The sequence below is a fragment of the Heptranchias perlo genome, chromosome 28 (genome assembly GCF_035084215.1).
Source record: "Heptranchias perlo isolate sHepPer1 chromosome 28, sHepPer1.hap1, whole genome shotgun sequence".
NCBI classification, from domain to species: domain Eukaryota; kingdom Metazoa; phylum Chordata; class Chondrichthyes; order Hexanchiformes; family Hexanchidae; genus Heptranchias; species Heptranchias perlo.
In genome coordinates this window covers 9,375,759-9,394,512 of record NC_090352.1, presented here as the reverse complement: position 1 = coordinate 9,394,512, position 18,754 = coordinate 9,375,759, and the positions used below count along the sequence as shown (strand labels likewise).

At 52.2% G+C, this 18,754-nt stretch overlaps 1 protein-coding gene across 10 annotated transcripts in view; it reads left to right on the top strand.

Annotated features, from left to right (window-relative positions):
- The window catches only part of gtf2ird1 (GTF2I repeat domain containing 1), a 157,786-nt gene that overhangs the window by 56,591 nt on the left and 82,441 nt on the right, over positions 1–18,754 (top strand). For 9 of the 10 annotated variants that reach the window (XR_010968476.1, XM_068008024.1, XM_068008029.1 and 6 more), the window contains exons 7-8: positions 10,047–10,145; positions 16,750–16,833. Coding sequence is in view for 9 of the 10 variants with exons in the window: in XM_068008024.1 (XP_067864125.1) it covers positions 10,047–10,145; positions 16,750–16,833 (183 nt within the window). In the remaining variant the exon portion in view is untranslated. The remainder of the gene's footprint in view (positions 1–10,046; positions 10,146–16,749; positions 16,834–18,754) is intronic. The other variant, XM_068008030.1, reaches the window with a different exon arrangement.

Below are 18,754 nucleotides of genomic sequence, written 5' to 3'. Positions count from 1 at the left end.
GCATGATTTTAACCTAACCCGCCCATTGGAAAACTTACGGGATCGGGTGTAATGCTGGCTTTACACTCTGCCTGATTTTTTTTTTCTCCATTGAAGTCAGTGGCGAGTTAGGTTAAAATTATCCCACTGAGTCCGTACCTGCCAAGGTAGAGAGGAGAAAACCATTACACAAGAGTGCAAATCAGCTGTTTTGGAGCAGAGTAGAAATTCCAATCAGTGAAATTAATACTAGGTTCCTGTGTGTGTTATTTTTACACAACCTTCAACCCAATTCTTCTAAACAGTGCACATGGGAGGTAAGTTAGGCGTTTGTATGGTGAACTCTGCCGATTGGCATATTGAGTGAGTGCAGTGTTGGTGATTTTATTTTTTCTGCACCCGTTTACCTCCCATGACTTCAGACTTCTCCAGCCCAATGGGAATTATGGAGCTCATGGTCATTAGTTTTCAAAAACAGAGATTGATTTACAGAATCAGCTTTGCACTTTGTAAATATTTTACCTCGGGAGGTGGACACAGGACTGCAGAACCACCAGAGGTGGGTGTAGAACAGTTAGCCATGGTTACTATTCAAAGGGATATGGTACTAAAGAAATTACTGGGACCCGATGGTTTACATCCTTGTATTTTAAGGGAAAGCTGGGAAAGAAATAGTGGAGCCTCTGACTACAGTTTTCCAAAATTATGTGGGAAAATTATTTTAGAGTATGGCAAAGGTGACTCCTTTAAGCCAGGAAATTGTAGACTTGTTGGTCTTACTTCAATTGTTGGATAAACTACTAGAGTCCATCATGCAGTTGTTGAGCACTTGGAGAAAGATGAATTAATCAGGGTCAGATTAGCACAGATTTCTAAAAGACAGGCTGTGCTTGACGAATCATAAAGAATTCATTGAAGAAATAAGAGATGATCGATTTAAGGAAATGCAGTGGAGGTGGCTTATATGGATCGTCAAAAAACATTTGATAAGGTACCACATAAAAGACTTAGGATAATGGCAAATGGAATTTGGGGGAATGTGGCTACATGGACAGAAAGATGGGGGTTGGAGGGCAGAAAGCAAAAGGTTGGGGTAAAAGGAAGATTCATGGACTGGAAAGATGTGGTGGTCAACAAGGGTCTGTGTTGGGGCCACTCTCCTATGTACTATATACATATCATGTAGTGTGAGACTAGAGTTGTGTCTAGGCCACGTTGAGTAGGGGGTGACAGGCTCCCTTCTGGATGGGCCTGATGAATTTTTAATGCACTTTGATCTTCATTTATTTTTGCTCCAGCCCTCAAATGACCAGATTTATTCAATTCAATTCCACAATTTGTCATGGTGGGATTTGAACTTACAATCTCTAGGGTGCTAGCCCAGTACCATAGCCACTACATTACTGTACCCACTACAGGTTGTGATGGGATGGGTAACTCTCACTACTCGTTGCCACTGTTGTGATATGATTTTAGGATATTTTAATGAGCCGTTACCTCTTGCAGTGCCACACTTCCTGTAAGTGGACCTAATATTCCCTACAAACCCTGTGGGTTTTTGGCCCTGCAGAGACCTTTAGGACTCTCATGATCCTGGACTGTTAGTGCGCTCTGTGCTTTTTCTCTCCAAATCACACTGGAAGAACCAGCTGGTTTTATTTACAGAAATTAAACAAGTGAGACACGTGTGGAACAGCACTGCTTATATACAAAGGCAGCAAAAACTACCAGGTCTTTTAAATGTGCCGCCTGCTCCACTAGCAATAAATGTATTGAGAGTCTCTACCAACAGTCTGTCACAAGTTCCTGCCTCACCCAGAACTGCCCTGGTATCCACACTTTTCATGGTTCACTCTTTCTCTCTGTCTCCCAGGCTGGAGGCTTAAATATCCAATTGGCTTTTGAACTGCCTAGAATGCATTATTAATACTTAATATTTCCTTTGACTGACATTCCCATTTCCAGGTTGAATGAGCCATAGTAGAGAGATGTTCACATCAAATTGAATTTTCCTGGGCTTTAACACATTAAAGCTGTATAGAAATTGAAAACAACAGCCATTTTCCAGAAGTCAGATACACTGGAGCTGGGTGGCCATCTTAGACCTACCTCAGCCTTGGGGTTACATTTAAACAGAGCACAACGAATCAATTTATATTTCTACACAAAGCTAGTTCTGTCTCAGTACCTATCTACAGTGACGTACATTTATACTGTGTGTGTGTGTGTGTGTGTGTGTGTGTGTGTGTGTGTTCACTATGACCAGTAAATAGGGACAATATATATTGTGACCCTTATAGAATGACCTATATACAGAAACAATACATACAGTGATCTGTACTTTTTAAAGAAAGAAAATTTATATATCGCCTTTCACGACCTCAGGATATCCCAGTGCTTTACTGCCAATGAAGTATTTTTGAAGTGTAATCACTGTTGTAATGCAGGGAAACGCGGCAGCTAATTTGTGCACAACAAGGTTCCACAAACAGCAATGTGATAACGACCAGATAATCTGTTTTGGCGATGTTGGTTGAGGGATAAATATTGGCCAGGGCACCGGGAGAACTCCCCTGCTCTTCTTCAAATAGTACCGTGGTATCTTTTACATCCACCTGAGAGGGCAAACGAGGCCTCGGTTTAGTGTCTCATCTGAAGTGTCAGCCTAGATTTTGTGCTCAAGTCTCTGGCGTGGCACTTGAACACACAACCTTCTGACTCAGAGTCGAGAGTGCTACCACTGAGCCAAGGCTAATACCATATACAAGGATAATACATACAATCATCTGTAAACAGTCACCTTTGCATAATAACCTATATACGGTGACATGGAATTTGTCACGGGAGCCTTCAAGATTATGAAGAATTATGGTAACACAAATGGTGATCTGGTCAGTAAGACAGTAACGAGAGGGCACAAATTCAAGAAGAATGAATCCGCGCACTGTTTTAAAAGGGAATTAGATAGAGAGTTGTCAAGAGGAATGTTAGAGGGAATGGGAAGCAACCAGGAGAGTGGGATTAGACTAGGTGGCTTATAGGGAGCAAAGAGAGAATGAAAGAAAACTTGAATGACCAAATGACCCCTTTCTATGATTTTATATCTGTTTGGAAAGGCACATGAGGCAAAAGAGTATTGGGTCAGGTCACTCTGCGGGGGCAGGTCACTCTGCGGGGGCAGGCACTGTGGGGGAAGGTCAGTCCACCTTCATCCTGAAAAGCTCAGCTCTTGCTGGGTAGCTGGGTTTACAATACTTGGACAAATCAAACACATTGGGCCAGAACTAGGCAACGATCACTGCAGCTCCTGCAAATTAAATTAACAAATGTACTTACTGCAGGCTCAGTGGCGTCAATTTGCTTGATTTTAAACTTTTTTTCAAAAAATTGTGCGCTATCAACCCAGCCTCTGAGCAGCGTGAGTTGACGCGCATGGAACAGTCTGTCAGGAAAAGAAGACATGCCCACAAAATCTGTCAGGAAGAGAAGTCACGCCCACAAGAGGCAAGCAAAATTCATTCATTTAAAGTTCGTATTCTGAAGTCATTGTCAATAAAAATTTAATTTTTTTAAAAATAAAAAGCCAAAGAAATAATTGAAATAAATTAAAGAGAAACATTTTTTAAAAATTAATTTTTAAAAGTTTGTTTTTAATGACCAAAAACTGTTTAAATAAGGAGTAATATGAGACTCCACATTTTTAAAATTTAATTTTTAGCTATTTGGCAGTCCTTAAGACTAACTGCGCTTTTAAAACTTCGTTTAGACCTGGTGTTTTTATGGGTACCTTTTGGTGGCGTAATGAGTTACCTTCCAGCTGGGCAGATGAGCAAGTTTGCGATTTTTCAATGATTTCAACAATTGCAGTGTGCGATGGCCCTTTAATTCGCAGTTGTCAAATCGCCAGCGAACCAATAGGAGCAAGTTCACGATTTCCGTGTTTTAGTGCACATGTGCAAACGCTCCTTCGATTCGCCATTAAAAATAGAGAGCGCTGTTGAGCTCTCCGTTATTCCAGGAGCACATTCAATTTAAGAGCTCAAGTTACAATCGAATGCATGGAAACCATTGTACGAACTACACAAAGTACTGCCATAATTCATCCAACTCTACAAACCACACCCCCCCACCCCCACCCATCATGTTCCTTCTAATCAAGTGATCATCGTATGGTTGGGAGATGGGTTCTATCACCATCGCTAAGTTTTCTAATATTTTGGTGAAGAGGGGTTGGGGGAGGTCATGTATTTTTCATTTAGGGACATGCAAGTAATTAAGTCACAAAGTTAGGAGGGAGGGGGTGGTTCATGAGTTTCCAAAACAGGGGTCATGCAAGGGCCCAGTCAGTTCACTGGTACACACCATCCCATCTCAAAGACCTTCCTAACCCCACAACGGTGATGGACTCCATTATAAATTCATTTATAAATCACTATGCCCAGGAGTCACTTCCGTTATGTCCAAGCTGGGGGCAGGAAGATTAGAGATCAGAAGAGTATAGGATTATGCATTCAGGTTATTAATATGATTCTCTTTACCAGAGACTGGCAGTTCATGAGGAGATCAGGGTGTTACTTCTTGTATTACGTCAAAGGAGGTAGTCCAGTCATTCATTGTCACATATCAGTGTCCCTCTCCTGCCAGTGTCAGTCCCTGCCCTGCCCTGCTCTGTCCCTTGCCAGTGTCAGTCCCTGCCCTGCCCTGCTCTGTCCCTTGCCAGTGTCAGTCCCTGCCCTGCCCTGCTCTGTCCCTTGCCAGTGTCAGTCCCTGCCCTGCCCTGCTCTGTCCCTTGCCAGTGTCAGTCCCTGCCCTGCCCTGCTCTGTCCCTTGCCAGTGTCAGTCCCTGCCCTGCCCTGCTCTGTCCCTTGCCAGTGTCAGTCCCTGCCCTGCCCTGCTCTGTCCCTTGCCAGTGTCAGTCCCTGCCCTGCCCTGCTCTGTCCCTTGCCAGTGTCAGTCCCTGCCCTGCCCTGCTCTGTCCCTTGCCAGTGTCAGTCCCTGCCCTGCCCTGCTCTGTCCCTTGCCAGTGTCAGTCCCTGCCCTGCCCTGCTCTGTCCCTTGCCAGTGTCAGTCCCTGCTCTGTCCCTTGCCAGTGTCAGTCCCTGCTCTGTCCCTTGCCAGTGTCAGTCCCTGCTCTGTCCCTTGCCAGTGTCAGTCCCTGCTCTGTCCCTTGCCAGTGTCAGTCCCTGCTCTGTCCCTTGCCAGTGTCAGTCCCTGCCCTGCCCTGTCCCTTGCCAGTGTCAGTCCCTGCCCTGCTCTGTCCCTTGCCAGTGTCAGTCCCTGCCCTGCCCTGTCCCTTGCCAGTGTCAGTCCCTGCCCTGCCCTGTCCCTTGCCAGTGTCAGTCCCTGCCCTGCTCTGTCCCTTGCCAGTGTCAGTCCCTGCCCTGCTCTGTCCCTTGCCAGTGTCAGTCCCTGCCCTTCTCTGTCCCTTGCCAGTGTCAGTCCCTGCCCTGCTCTGTCCCTTGCCAGTGTCAGTCCCTGCCCTGCTCTGTCCCTTGCCAGTGTCAGTCCCTGCCCTGCTCTGTCCTTTGCCAGTGTCAGTCCCTGCCCTGCTCTGTCCCTTGCCAGTGTCAGTCCCTGCCCTGCTCTGTCCCTTGCCAGTGTCAGTCCCTGCCCTGCTCTGTCCCTTGCCAGTGTCAGTCCCTGCCCTGCTCTGTCCCTTGCCAGTGTCAGTCCCTGCCCTGCTCTGTCCCTTGCCAGTGTCAGTCCCTGCCCTGCTCTGTCCCTTGCCAGTGTCAGTCCCTGCCCTGCTCTGCTCTGTCCCTTGCCAGTGTCAGTCCCTGCCCTGCTCTGTCCCTTGCCAGTGACAGTCCCTGCCCTGCTCTGTCCCTTGCCAGTGTCAGTCCCTGCCCTGCTCTGTCCCTTGCCAGTGTCAGTCCCTGCCCTGCTCTGTCCCTTGCCAGTGTCAGTCCCTGCCCTGCTCTGTCCCTTGCCAGTGTCAGTCCCTGCCCTGCTCTGTCCCTTGCCAGTGTCAGTCCCTGCCCTGCTCTGTCCCTTGCCAGTGTCAGTCCCTGCCCTGCTCTGTCCCTTGCCAGTGTCAGTCCCTGCCCTGCTCTGTCCCTTGCCAGTGTCAGTCCCTGCCCTGCTCTGTCCATTGCCAGTGTCAGTCCCTGCCCTGCCCTGTCCCTTGCCAGTGTCAGTCCCTGCCCTGCCCTGTCCCTTGCCAGTGTCAGTCCCTGCCCTGCCCTGTCCCTTGCCAGTGTCAGTCCCTGCCCTGCCCTGTCCCTTGCCAGTGTCAGTCCCTGCCCTGCCCTGTCCCTTGCCAGTGTCAGTCCCTGCCCTGCCCTGTCCCTTGCCAGTGTCAGTCCCTGCCCTGCCCTGTCCCTTGCCAGTGTCAGTCCCTGCCCTGCCCTGTCCCTTGCCAGTGTCAGTCCCTGCCCTGCCCTGTCCCTTGCCAGTGTCAGTCCCTGCCCTGCCCTGTCCCTTGCCAGTGTCAGTCCCTGCCCTGCCCTGTCCCTTGCCAGTGTCAGTCCCTGCCCTGCCCTGTCCCTTGCCAGTGTCAGTCCCTGCCCTGCCCTGTCCCTTGCCAGTGTCAGTCCCTGCCCTGCCCTGTCCCTTGCCAGTGGCAGTCCCTGCCCTGCCCTGTCCCTTGCCAGTGGCAGTCCCTGCCCTGCCCTGTCCCTTGCCAGTGGCAGTCCCTGCCCTGCCCTGTCCCTTGCCAGTGGCAGTCCCTGCCCTGCCCTGTCCCTTGCCAGTGGCAGTCCCTGCCCTGCCCTGTCCCTTGCCAGTGGCAGTCCCTGCCCTGCCCTGTCCCTTGCCAGTGGCAGTCCCTGCCCTGCCCTGTCCCTTGCCAGTGGCAGTCCCTGCCCTGCCCTGTCCCTTGCCAGTGGCAGTCCCTGCCCTGCCCTGTCCCTTGCCAGTGGCAGTCCCTGCCCTGCCCTGTCCCTTGCCAGTGGCAGTCCCTGCCCTGCCCTGTCCCTTGCCAGTGGCAGTCCCTGCCCTGCCCTGTCCCTTGCCAGTGGCAGTCCCTGCCCTGCCCTGTCCCTTGCCAGTGGCAGTCCCTGCCCTGCCCTGTCCCTTGCCAGTGGCAGTCCCTGCCCTGCCCTGTCCCTTGCCAGTGGCAGTCCCTGCCCTGCCCTGTCCCTTGCCAGTGGCAGTCCCTGCCCTGCCCTGTCCCTTGCCAGTGGCAGTCCCTGCCCTGCCCTGTCCCTTGCCAGTGGCAGTCCCTGCCCTGCCCTGTCCCTTGCCAGTGGCAGTCCCTGCCCTGCCCTGTCCCTTGCCAGTGGCAGTCCCTGCCCTGCCCTGTCCCTTGCCAGTGGCAGTCCCTGCCCTGCCCTGTCCCTTGCCAGTGGCAGTCCCTGCCCTGCCCTGTCCCTTGCCAGTGGCAGTCCCTGCCCTGCCCTGTCCCTTGCCAGTGGCAGTCCCTGCCCTGCCCTGTCCCTTGCCAGTGGCAGTCCCTGCCCTGCCCTGTCCCTTGCCAGTGGCAGTCCCTGCCCTGCCCTGTCCCTTGCCAGTGGCAGTCCCTGCCCTGCCCTGTCCCTTGCCAGTGTCAGTCCCTGCCCTGTCCCTTGCCAGTGTCAGTCCCTGCCCTGCCCCTTGCCAGTGTCAGTCCCTGCCCTGCCCCTTGCCAGTGTCAGTCCCTGCCCTGCCCTGTCCCTTGCCAGTGGCAGTCCCTGCCCTGCCCTGTCCCTTGCCAGTGGCAGTCCCTGCCCTGCCCTGTCCCTTGCCAGTGGCAGTCCCTGCCCTGCCCTGTCCCTTGCCAGTGGCAGTCCCTGCCCTGCCCTGTCCCTTGCCAGTGGCAGTCCCTGCCCTGCCCTGTCCCTTGCCAGTGTCAGTCCCTGCCCTGCCCTGTCCCTTGCCAGTGTCAGTCCCTGCCCTGCCCTGTCCCTTGCCCGTGTCAGTCCCTGCCCTGCCCTGTCCCTTGCCCGTGTCAGTCCCTGCCCTGCCCTGTCCCTTGCCCGTGTCAGTCCCTGCCCTGCCCTGTCCCTTGCCCGTGTCAGTCCCTGCCCTGCCCTGTCCCTTGCCCGTGTCAGTCCCTGCCCTGCCCTGTCCCTTGCCAGTGGCAGTCCCTGCCCTGCCCTGTCCCTTGCCAGTGGCAGTCCCTGCCCTGCCCTGTCCCTTGCCAGTGTCAGTCCCTGCCCTGCCCTGTCCCTTGCCCGTGTCAGTCCCTGCCCTGCCCTGTCCCTTGCCCGTGTCAGTCCCTGCCCTGCCCTGTCCCTTGCCCGTGTCAGTCCCTGCCCTGCCCTGTCCCTTGCCCGTGTCAGTCCCTGCCCTGCCCTGTCCCTTGCCCGTGTCAGTCCCTGCCCTGCCCTGTCCCTTGCCCGTGTCAGTCCCTGCCCTGCCCTGTCCCTTGCCCGTGTCAGTCCCTGCCCTGCCCTGTCCCTTGCCCGTGTCAGTCCCTGCCCTGCCCTGTCCCTTGCCCGTGTCAGTCCCTGCCCTGCCCTGTCCCTTGCCAGTGGCAGTCCCTGCCCTGCCCTGTCCCTTGCCAGTGGCAGTCCCTGCCCTGCCCTGTCCCTTGCCAGTGGCAGTCCCTGCCCTGCCCTGTCCCTTGCCAGTGGCAGTCCCTGCCCTGCCCTGTCCCTTGCCAGTGGCAGTCCCTGCCCTGCCCTGTCCCTTGCCAGTGGCAGTCCCTGCCCTGCCCTGTCCCTTGCCAGTGGCAGTCCCTGCCCTGCCCTGTCCCTTGCCAGTGGCAGTCCCTGCCCTGCCCTGTCCCTTGCCAGTGTCAGTCCCTGCCCTGCCCTGTCCCTTGCCCGTGTCAGTCCCTGCCCTGCCCTGTCCCTTGCCCGTGTCAGTCCCTGCCCTGCCCTGTCCCTTGCCCGTGTCAGTCCCTGCCCTGCCCTGTCCCTTGCCCGTGTCAGTCCCTGCCCTGCCCTGTCCCTTGCCCGTGTCAGTCCCTGCCCTGCCCTGTCCCTTGCCCGTGTCAGTCCCTGCCCTGCCCTGTCCCTTGCCCGTGTCAGTCCCTGCCCTGCCCTGTCCCTTGCCCGTGTCAGTCCCTGCCCTGCCCTGTCCCTTGCCCGTGTCAGTCCCTGCCCTGCCCTGTCCCTTGCCCGTGTCAGTCCCTGCCCTGCCCTGTCCCTTGCCCGTGTCAGTCCCTGCCCTGCCCTGTCCCTTGCCCGTGTCAGTCCCTGCCCTGCCCTGTCCCTTGCCCGTGTCAGTCCCTGCCCTGCCCTGTCCCTTGCCCGTGTCAGTCCCTGCCCTGCCCTGTCCCTTGCCCGTGTCAGTCCCTGCCCTGCCCTGTCCCCTGCTAATGCCAGTATTAGTCCTGCCAGTCAGTACCTGTCCTGCCCTGTCCCCTGCTAATGCCAGTATTAGTCCTGCCAGTCAGTACCTGCCCTGCCCCTGTCCTGCCAGTGTCAGCACCTGTCCTGCCCTGCTCTGTCCCTTGCCAGTGTCAGTACCTGCCCCGCTTTGTCTTCTGCTAATGCCAGTATTAGTCCTGCCAATCAGTACCTGTCCTGCCAATCAGTACCTGCCTTGCCCCTGCCCCTGCCCCTGCCCTGCTCTTTGCATGTCCTTTCTTGAAGGAATGGCTGATTGCTGGGGCACAGCTTCATGCTGAGTGGTGTCTCTCCCGCACAACTTCAAGCCCTACTTCTGATTAATAATTGAAGGATTAATAAGGATTTTTTTTTCATCCTTAAACCTGGGTAATCAGTATTGGCAGACTATTCGATTGTGGGGGCCATCACAGTTGAGACTGACCCCCTTCCCCTCCCCCCCCCCCCCCCCCCCACATCTTCCCCAGGTGTACCCGCTTCCAGCAGTGCTATAAATACTGGATAGTGATTAGCTGCCTGCTGTCGCTCCTTCCCCTCAACCTTTCCCACTCCCCCCGGCCTGGAGAAGCTGAAGCAAAGTGTAGCAACCCCACTGCAACACTGGCCGAGATTGGATCCTCTGAGCCAGCGAGGGAGGGGGAGGGGGAGGGGGGTGGAGGCAAGAAGTTGCCTTTTTAATAAAGGGGAACTGAACCTTCAGGGGACTGCCGATTACTCTGCCACATCCTACAGGTGAATTGGAAACAACATGGGGACATCAGTGAGCTGGCCACCTGCCTAATCTCCGGACATATGTCCAGTGTACCGTGACTGTCTCCATCTCGATGCTAACTGTGTTCTCCTCATTTCTAGGTAAAAAAACAACAGGGTTTATTGGTGAACTCAGCAACATCTCTCAACATTCACACGTTTCAAAGCGGCTTCTTTTTTCTATAGTACACGATAAAGCAGGTAACACATTTTACATGTTCTCTCGGGAGCATAGAGGGGAGGTGGTCTTGACGCAGTGCCCAGTAGTGCAGCAAGGGTCCTGTGGGACCTTTTTTGAGGGGATCATCAAAGGGTGAAGCTAGAGGGACCGTGCCACCGTCTTAGGAAATGGTGGAGGTTAGTGCACTAGGACAACGGGCTCCCACGGAGGGTGGGGGGCGCAGTTAAAGGTGCTCTATCATTACATGTGATTGTGTCACACGGACGGGCAGATCCCAGATCATCCCAGGATGTAGCTTCCTGTAGAACCCAGACAATCGTGAGGGAGGGATTCAGAGACATGGAAGTGCAACTGCCTTGCACAGATCAGTGGCCTGTGCGAGGACCTGACCTACGTGGCTCCCAGCAGCTACCTGCATAGCACGGGAACTGGCCATTGGCTCTCAAGTTGGCACCAGTCCCATTCCATCTGCACAAATGACGAAAAATGATCCTGAAAGCATGCAGCTCCCCTGCAATGAGTACAGCGTAGGAGATTCCTGATGCAGATTCAGGACATTATTGGTTCATTGGCATAGGGCAATAGATCCCCAAGACCATATCTTTAGGTGGTCACTTCCAAGCGACATGGGCCATGAAGTATAAGGATAAAGCACAGCAATGCATCACATTCACCACATTCATTGCACACGTACCACACAAATAAAGACAATGTACATTGCAATCAGGTTTTCTTTTAATGCATTCCTCAAAAAAAAATCAACCAACAGCATTAGGAATGGGAACACAATACGTACAGATGGCAGCACAAAACAAATAAACTAAAGCAATAGGAGGGGTCCTAATTAGAACTCCGTTGTGGTGACTGTTTTAAGGCTCAGTCAATGAATTTTGGCACTGAGAGTGTGATGAGAGTGACGCACCAGTCTCCAGATCATTGACTCTTGCTCTGCTTGTGGCTCCCACCTGGCGTCGTTCTCCTGGTCTCGCAAAGCTTGATGCTGCGTGTGAGCACATTCAATTCTCGGGTGAGGCCTCTGCCTATAGTGTACTGTCATAGTAACACCCTCTGGGACGTGTTGTAAGTCCCCCCTCCCCCCCCCCCCCCCCCACTCCTATCGCTCTGGCCTGAATGGTCGAACAAACTGAATTCTTGCTTAAGCATCCCAAATGTCTACTTAATGAGTTTTCCATGTGCCTCATTGCATCTGGGACACAGGGATTACATAGGGGTGCGTTTGCAGTGGATAACCAAGATTTCCCAGAAACTAACCTTCCTCCCTTTCTCCTTGGTTGAGTTGGGTCACGCACGACTGATTTGCACTGAGCGCTCCCTGGGAAGTGTGCAACAATATGCACAATTTTCCGGTGGTGGTCGCACTCCATTTGCACATCCGTAGAGTACAGGCCCTTCCGACTGAGGTGCATGATGGCATTCTGTGCAGGTGCACAAATAGCACGTGTGCAGTCTGTAACTCCCTGTACTCCAGGGAAGGCACGGTTCCTGTCTTGCTGCTGCTGCGGACCCCCGCTGATTCCTCTGTAGGTGGTTCAGTTATGAAGTAGGAAATCTGTGGCCATTTTAATGCAGCTGACCCCACAGATAACTCTTGTGGGTGACCGGAAGAGTAATATGGCTTAGTAGTTGAGGGTCGTGGTGCCTTTTAACCGCCACAGTGTTAGGGTGCAGGTGCTGGTGTGTGCCTAAAGGTCTTGTCCTTTCAGACTGTAGAATGTCTCCCTCCACAACCCGAGCTTTCTTAAGCACTGATCTTTTGTGAAGCCCAGGTAACCAACCCACTCTCTTGAGGTCCCCTGACTGCATGGAGTACTAGCGGGTATGGTTTGTCCGCCCCTGATGTGCTCTGGCCTTCTGGTCTGCCATCTCCTGTTCCTACATGTCTAATCAGTACAGCTCTGGATGCCTTGCCATGCTCTTTGCAGAGAAATAGATTCCTCCTCCATCAGTTGTGTTGCTGCTGTGTTCCTTCCTGCTCCTGCTCCTGCTCCCTCCACTGATCTGACACCAGATTTAAAAGTGTTAGGTATGTCGGAAGACCTAGGCTGTAGAACTTTGGACAAAACCCTCTTAATTGGCCCTTAATGAGGCTTCAACAAACGGTGGTGGAATCAGAACCCATAATAGCATTTAAAAAAAGGAAAGTTTGAAAAAGCTGGGGCATGGGCCTCAGTGAATAGCTCTTTCAGGGAGCTGGCACAGGCACGATGGGCTGAATGGCCTCCTTCTGCACTGTAAGATTCTATGATTCTATCCACGTCTGTTCGTCACACGGCCTTAACCACAGAAGGAGTTTTGGGAGAAACACGAAACAGACATTTCATTAGCGCCTGCTCCGTAAATTCCTCCATGTTGACGCTCTGTGCACGGGTTAAAGGCGATAACTGGGACTTCCTAGCCTTGTGTTGGTATGGTCCAACAAAGTTTGTCACTGAAAATGTATTAAAATGTAGCTTTAGGGCCCTCTGGAGCCTGAGTCAGTAAATGCATTACCCAGCATCGGGCTGAGTACACAACCCAATAAAAGGTCTGTGCTGATTTAGCCAATCTCTGCTGGGATAGTGTTGGGGATATTACAATTGGCCTCGATGCCTTTGGGCCAGGGAGGGGGGAAAAATCAGCCAATGTTCCATCTGCCAAGTGCTATCCAGTAGCCCCTACTAGAAAGTGCAAGTTTAAGGGCAGGAACTAGCTCAGCTGTGATACTCTGCCCTCCCCCCTCTCTTTCTCCTCCCCCCCCCCCCCCCCCCCCTGTTTGAATAGCTGCCAGCATTCATTGTCCAAGCTCACATTTGAAGAGTGACCACTTGGGTGAGGCTGCGACTGCACTGAGAATGATACCACAGTAGGATTCACCACTTTTAAAAGAGGATGAATCAATCGAACAAATAAGATCGGAATAAAATACAGCTTTTCCATCCATCTCCTTTACTACAGTCAGGCAGCGATACCCTGTACTGAAAAAGTTTTCTTCCTTCTGCCAGAGTGTTTGTCTAAGTATGAATTACAAAGGAAGATTTAGCAATCCTGATCATCACAATTCAAGGAGGGACCATTACTCAAAGGGTAGGACTTTTGCCCCTGAGTCAGAAGTTCAAGCCCCGCTCCTGGACTTGAGCACATAATCTAGGCTGTCACTTCAGTGCTGAACTGAGGGAGTGCTGCACTGTTGGAGGTACTGTTTTTCAAATGAGACGTTAAACCCAGGCCCTGTATGCCTGTTCAGGTGGACATTAAAGACTCTGTGGCACCTTTTCAAAGAAGAGCAGGGGTGTTTCCCTGGTGTCCTTGTTCGTTCTAACACCACCAAAGAAGGTTAACTGGTCATTCATCTCATTGCTATTTGTAGGACCTTGTTGTTTGCAAATTAGCTGCTGTGTTTGCCTATAAAATAACAGTGACTGCACCTCAAAAAGTACTTCACTGGCTGTGAAACACTTTGGGACATCTTGAGAATGTGAAAGTCACAATTCCCCACCCAGTATTTCATGTCAAAGTATGTTGTGTCTTTTTTTTAAAATACTCCTACCCACAGGCCAAAAGTCCTGGTTTTAAGGATGTGATTTTATCAGGGAGCCGGGAAGGGGGTGGGGGGATGGGGGTGGCGGGAAGGAGGAATTCCTGATGGGAAACCTGGAAGTATGGGTTTCCTGGACGTCCTTACGATTTTGACGTAAGGACGTCTTTTATTTATTTTTTGACGGTTTCCCGTCCGACAGGCCGGTCTGATTGACAGGCTGGTCTCAGTCGGACGGGAGAAGAGGAAAGAAGAAAGAATGGGTAAGTGCTAGATGGTGGTGGGGGAGGAGTTTATGGGGATGGGGCCTCAGTCGTCGGGGTCGGAGATCGTGAGGAGGGGGTCGGAGATTGTAAGGAGAGTCACAATCTCCAACCCCCTCACTGATCATAACTCCCTAAATCACTAATACTATTCTATTAATTTAACATTTAATCCCTGCTTAAAGAGAACTTCAAGACTGATAGGCCAGGTACAGTAGAGAAATGAGGAATACTCAAGCGCCATCTAATTTTTAATATCTTTGCATGATTTATTTATCTGTGGAACGATCATCTTATTCCACTTGGTTTCCAGGATTCCTTACTTCTGGAATAGGCTGTTTTGGCTGTGTATATTCCATTGGATCAGTCACATTTACGATATTTTAAGGTTTTGGAACTGAACCTGAATTCCTCCTCGGTTTTCTGAACGACATCAGTTCATGCTCCGAAAAAGGATGTTTTAATAATTTGTCTCTATGCTCATCTACACCGCTCTTTGTCTGCCTCTTTAGCACTGTAAATCTAGATGTGTTTTACAATTGGCAGTTCCGAAAGCATTTGAAGTGAGTAAGTCTCTTACTGGTGAGGGCCCACGTTGGCACCAAAGCACTTCATTTTGCTTTTAATATTTAGAGCAGCTACGAGTCTCCGAGCTGCAATTTTAAATGAGCTGAGTAATGGATTTATTGAAATACAAGTGGTGAAGGAACTGCCAGGGGACACCAATGTACAAACTCCTAACGTGTTTGTCTGAAATTCCTCTCTTCACTGTTTTAGCCAAGGTACTAATTCATTTCAAATAAATAGATTTATACTTCCACTAAAATAGAAGAGAAGAATTTTAAGCGAAGCTGTTAAGTATTCCTACACTAGTATCCCATGGCGAATCCGCTTGCTCGCTCAATTTTGGGGTCCGGGTGTGAATCAGCCCAGAATGATGAGATGAATTCTCTTCTCTCAGGGATTATATAAGTGTCCTGTGCAAAATGAGTCTCGAGCTGGGATCTGTGCGTGCGTGCGTGCGTGCGTGCGTGCGTGCGTGTGTGTGGAGCCAGGGAGCAGAACTGCCCCCAGGTTAGCAGTCTTATTCCATGCAACCATAGGATAGCTGGTGTGGGGAAATATTAAGTGGTATTCTGATCGGGGCAGGTTGTTGGATAGAGAAGAGTGAGTTTTATATTGCAGTGCTACCCTCGGTCACAGAATACTTAGTGCTGATAGTGGGATACACTCCCCAGTGTTGCCATTCCTCACCTTGATGAGTACTTTCTTTTAAGGGTGTGACGCTGACTGTATTTATTGTTATAATCGCTGCTAACAGGATTTTCAAAATAACAGTGAGAAGCCCTCAGGAGAGAGTTAAAATAGATTTTCCACAAGATATGGAGATATTTAAATGCCCTGCACATTTATATTAACAGACAGAAATAAAATTGAGCAAATTCAAATGAAACTTTCTCCCATTATCATGTGTCTTGTCACCTTTGTGGTATAAACAGAATGGGCAGTGATAAGCTGTTGACTATAAAACTTATTGTACTCAAGAGTAGGGCTTACACACCACCTGCAGTTCTCGAGAGCTATTGTCAGTTTGGCTCAGTGGTAGCACTCACTCCACTGAGTCAGAAGGCTGTGGGTTCAACTCCCACTCCAGGAGCAAGCACATAATCTAGGCTGACACTTCAGTGCAGTACTGAGGGAGTGCGGCACTGTCAGAGGTGCCGTCTTTCGGATGAGACATTAAACTGAAGCCCCATCTGCCCTCTCAAGTGTTCGTAAAAGATTCCATGGCACTATTCCCAAGAAGAGCAGAGAAAATCTCCCAGTTTCCTGGTCAATATTTATCCTTCAACCAACATCACCAAAACATATTGTCTGGTCATTTATCTCATTGCTGTTTGTTGAACCTTACTGTGCAGAAATTAGCTGCATAATAGTAACTTCACTTCAAAAACAATTCATTGGCTCTAAAGCATTATGGTACACCCTGAGGATATGAAAGGTGCTACATAAATGAAAGTTGTTTCTTCCTATGTAGGCCCCTCACTGTACTCATTGGTTTCCCAGCAAGTACAGTAATTTCCTGTTAATGCAAAGGTTGCGACAGACACACAGTGCATTGAAGGGAGTTGACCTACGTGTTACTGTAAACAATGCTATTCACTCTCATTTTGTCCAGGGTCACCATTCCAAAAATGTCTTAGTTGAAGTCCATTCTCAGGAATGCTACAACCTGCTCCGTTGTAGAGTGATAGGATGCAGGTTTGTGCTGACGATTCTGTACATTGTGAATTCCCTATTTCAGTCCTGTCACCACGGGCAATCATTGAGTGGAGATCAGGCAGTGTCCACTGGGACAGGAGTAACAGAAAGCCTTCGGGGCCGGATGTTCCACTGAAGCTTTAGCTCCTGCAGTTTTAATAAGAGCCCGTTCGTTTGCAATGGATGTTGGAAAAGCCCTGTTGTGTCACATCCCCTTCCTTTAGCTGGAGAGCATTGGCAACAGAGCAAACAATGATGAGTCCCAACTCTCTGGACATCCCACGACTGGGGCAGGCCATGAATGGAGCCCAGAGACATGTGGTGAAGGAACTCTGCCAAGCATCATAGGTGAAGTGGGGTGGGAGTGAAACACATGTAGCAGCCCCCCACGACCCACGTTACTGCTGTAAAGGAACAATGAGACAGGGAGAGTCTGTATACATTTGAACTCCGTACAGGCAGGGCCCGTTATGTGACTGAGGGAAGCGTGGACCTCCACAAACCGTTACTCACAGGGTTCCCTGAGTGGGAGAGATTTACAGTATCTCCAATCTTATTTCGCAGAAAAATGGAACTTGTACATTAAAGAAACGGAAGACATCAATATTCTGAGGGAATGTGTGCAGATCCTCTTCAACAGCAGATACGGTGAGTCGCTGATTCCAGGTGGTACTTGATCTAACCATGCATTCCATAAAATGCCAATAACCCACGCTGACTGAAGGCGATGGCAATGGGACCGATAACAGGGTCATTACAAGTTCATGTAGACGTCGGGGTTGTCGGATGTCTTCTTAAACTGCCTGAGACTCTCAGTAATTTGGGGTCATTCTGGTTTTGGTCTGTTCAGGGACATTGTTGCAGTATTGGGAGTTTAGGGCTGTGATTTGAAACTACGTTTCCCATATTAGCCATCAGGAAAGTTTGAGCTACATCTAATGGATCCCAAATTATAACATTACGTTTACCATGTACAGTCTTGTCTCTAGCAAACACAGCAGGTGATGTGATCTAAGTTTACACAGCTGTCAGGAATTGTATCAGGACCGTGCTGTCCCTTCAAACCAGATTCAATCAATCCCATTGAAGTGAATGGAAACATGAGATTAGGGCGAGAAATGGTACGTTCTGAATGGAGCTGGGTAATTTGGACCACATTTTCTACCCATACTTCCCATTAAACGTTTCTAAAGAAGGGTCTAAATGACCATATCGTAAATATCCTATTCAACTCTGTGTACATCATTAATATCCCACTCTGTATATATCGGTTTTATTTAAAAGTACTTTTCCTGTTTTCACATTCTTGGGCCTCCTGTGCCACACAAACTTTCTTGGCCTAGACAGCAACCACCTCCTGCCGTGAGGCCTCTAACAGTTGCTTCTCAAGGCTGGACAGTGACCCAGGAATGACTGTCCCTCTGATTTTTTTTTTCCCCTTTCTCACAGTGTAGAAGTAGCTGCTTTCACCCAACGACACCCCAGATATCCGCTCGGCTGACGCTGTGAGCTCAGTTTTCAAGGGACTGTACACAAGAATCCCTGCCCTGCCCCTGTGTGGTGCAGTGCACTGGGCCCCCACCTCAGGACGTGTGTGTATTGTTAATCACCACAGAAATTTTATTTCTTTACTTGCAACTGAATTCCACACTTGGGGCTCGGTCGGTGGGAGGCCCGGGGGCTCGGTCGGTGGGAGGCCCGGGGGTTCGGTCGGTGGGAGGCCCGGGGGCTCGGTCGGTGGGAGGCCCGGGGGTTCGGTCGGTGGGAGGCCCGGGGGCTCGGTCGGTGGGAGGCCCGGGGGCTCGGTCGGTGGGAGGCCCCAGGGGCTCGGTCGGTGGGAGGCCCGGGGGTTCGGTCGGTGGGAGGCCCGGGGGCTCGGTCGGTGGGAGGCCCGGGGGTTCGGTCGGTGGGAGGCCCGGGGGTTCGGTCGGTGGGAGGCCCGGGGGCTCGGTCGGTGGGAGGCCCGGGGGTTCGGTCGGTGGGAGGCCCCGGGGGTTCGGTCGGTGGGAGGCCCGGGGGTTCGGTCGGTGGGAGGCCCGGGGGCTCGGTCGGTGGGAGGCCCGGGGGCTCGGTCGGTGGGAGGCCCGGGGGCTCGGTCGGTGGGAGGCCCGGGGGTTCGGTCGGTGGGAGGCCCGGGGGTTCGGTCGGTGGGAGGCCCGGGGGCTCGGTCGGTGGGAGGCCCCGGGGGTTCGGTCGGTGGGAGGCCCGGGGGCTGGGTCGGTGGGAGGCCCGGGGGTTCGGTCGGTGGGAGGCCCGGGGGCTGGGTCGGTGGGAGGCCCGGGGGCTCGGTCGGTGGGAGGCCCGGGGGCTCGGTCGGTGGGAGGCCCGGGGGTTCGGTCGGTGGGAGGCCCGGGGGCTCGGTCGGTGGGAGGCCCCGGGGGCTCGGTCGGTGGGAGGCCCCGGGGGCTCGGTCGGTGGGAGGCCCGGGGGCTCGGTCGGTGGGAGGCCCCGGGGGCTCGGTCGGTGGGAGGCCCGGGGGCTCGGTCGGTGGGAGGCCCCGGGGGCTCGGTCGGTGGGAGGCCCGGGGGCTGGGTCGGTGGGAGGCCCGGGGGCTCGGTCGGTGGGAGGC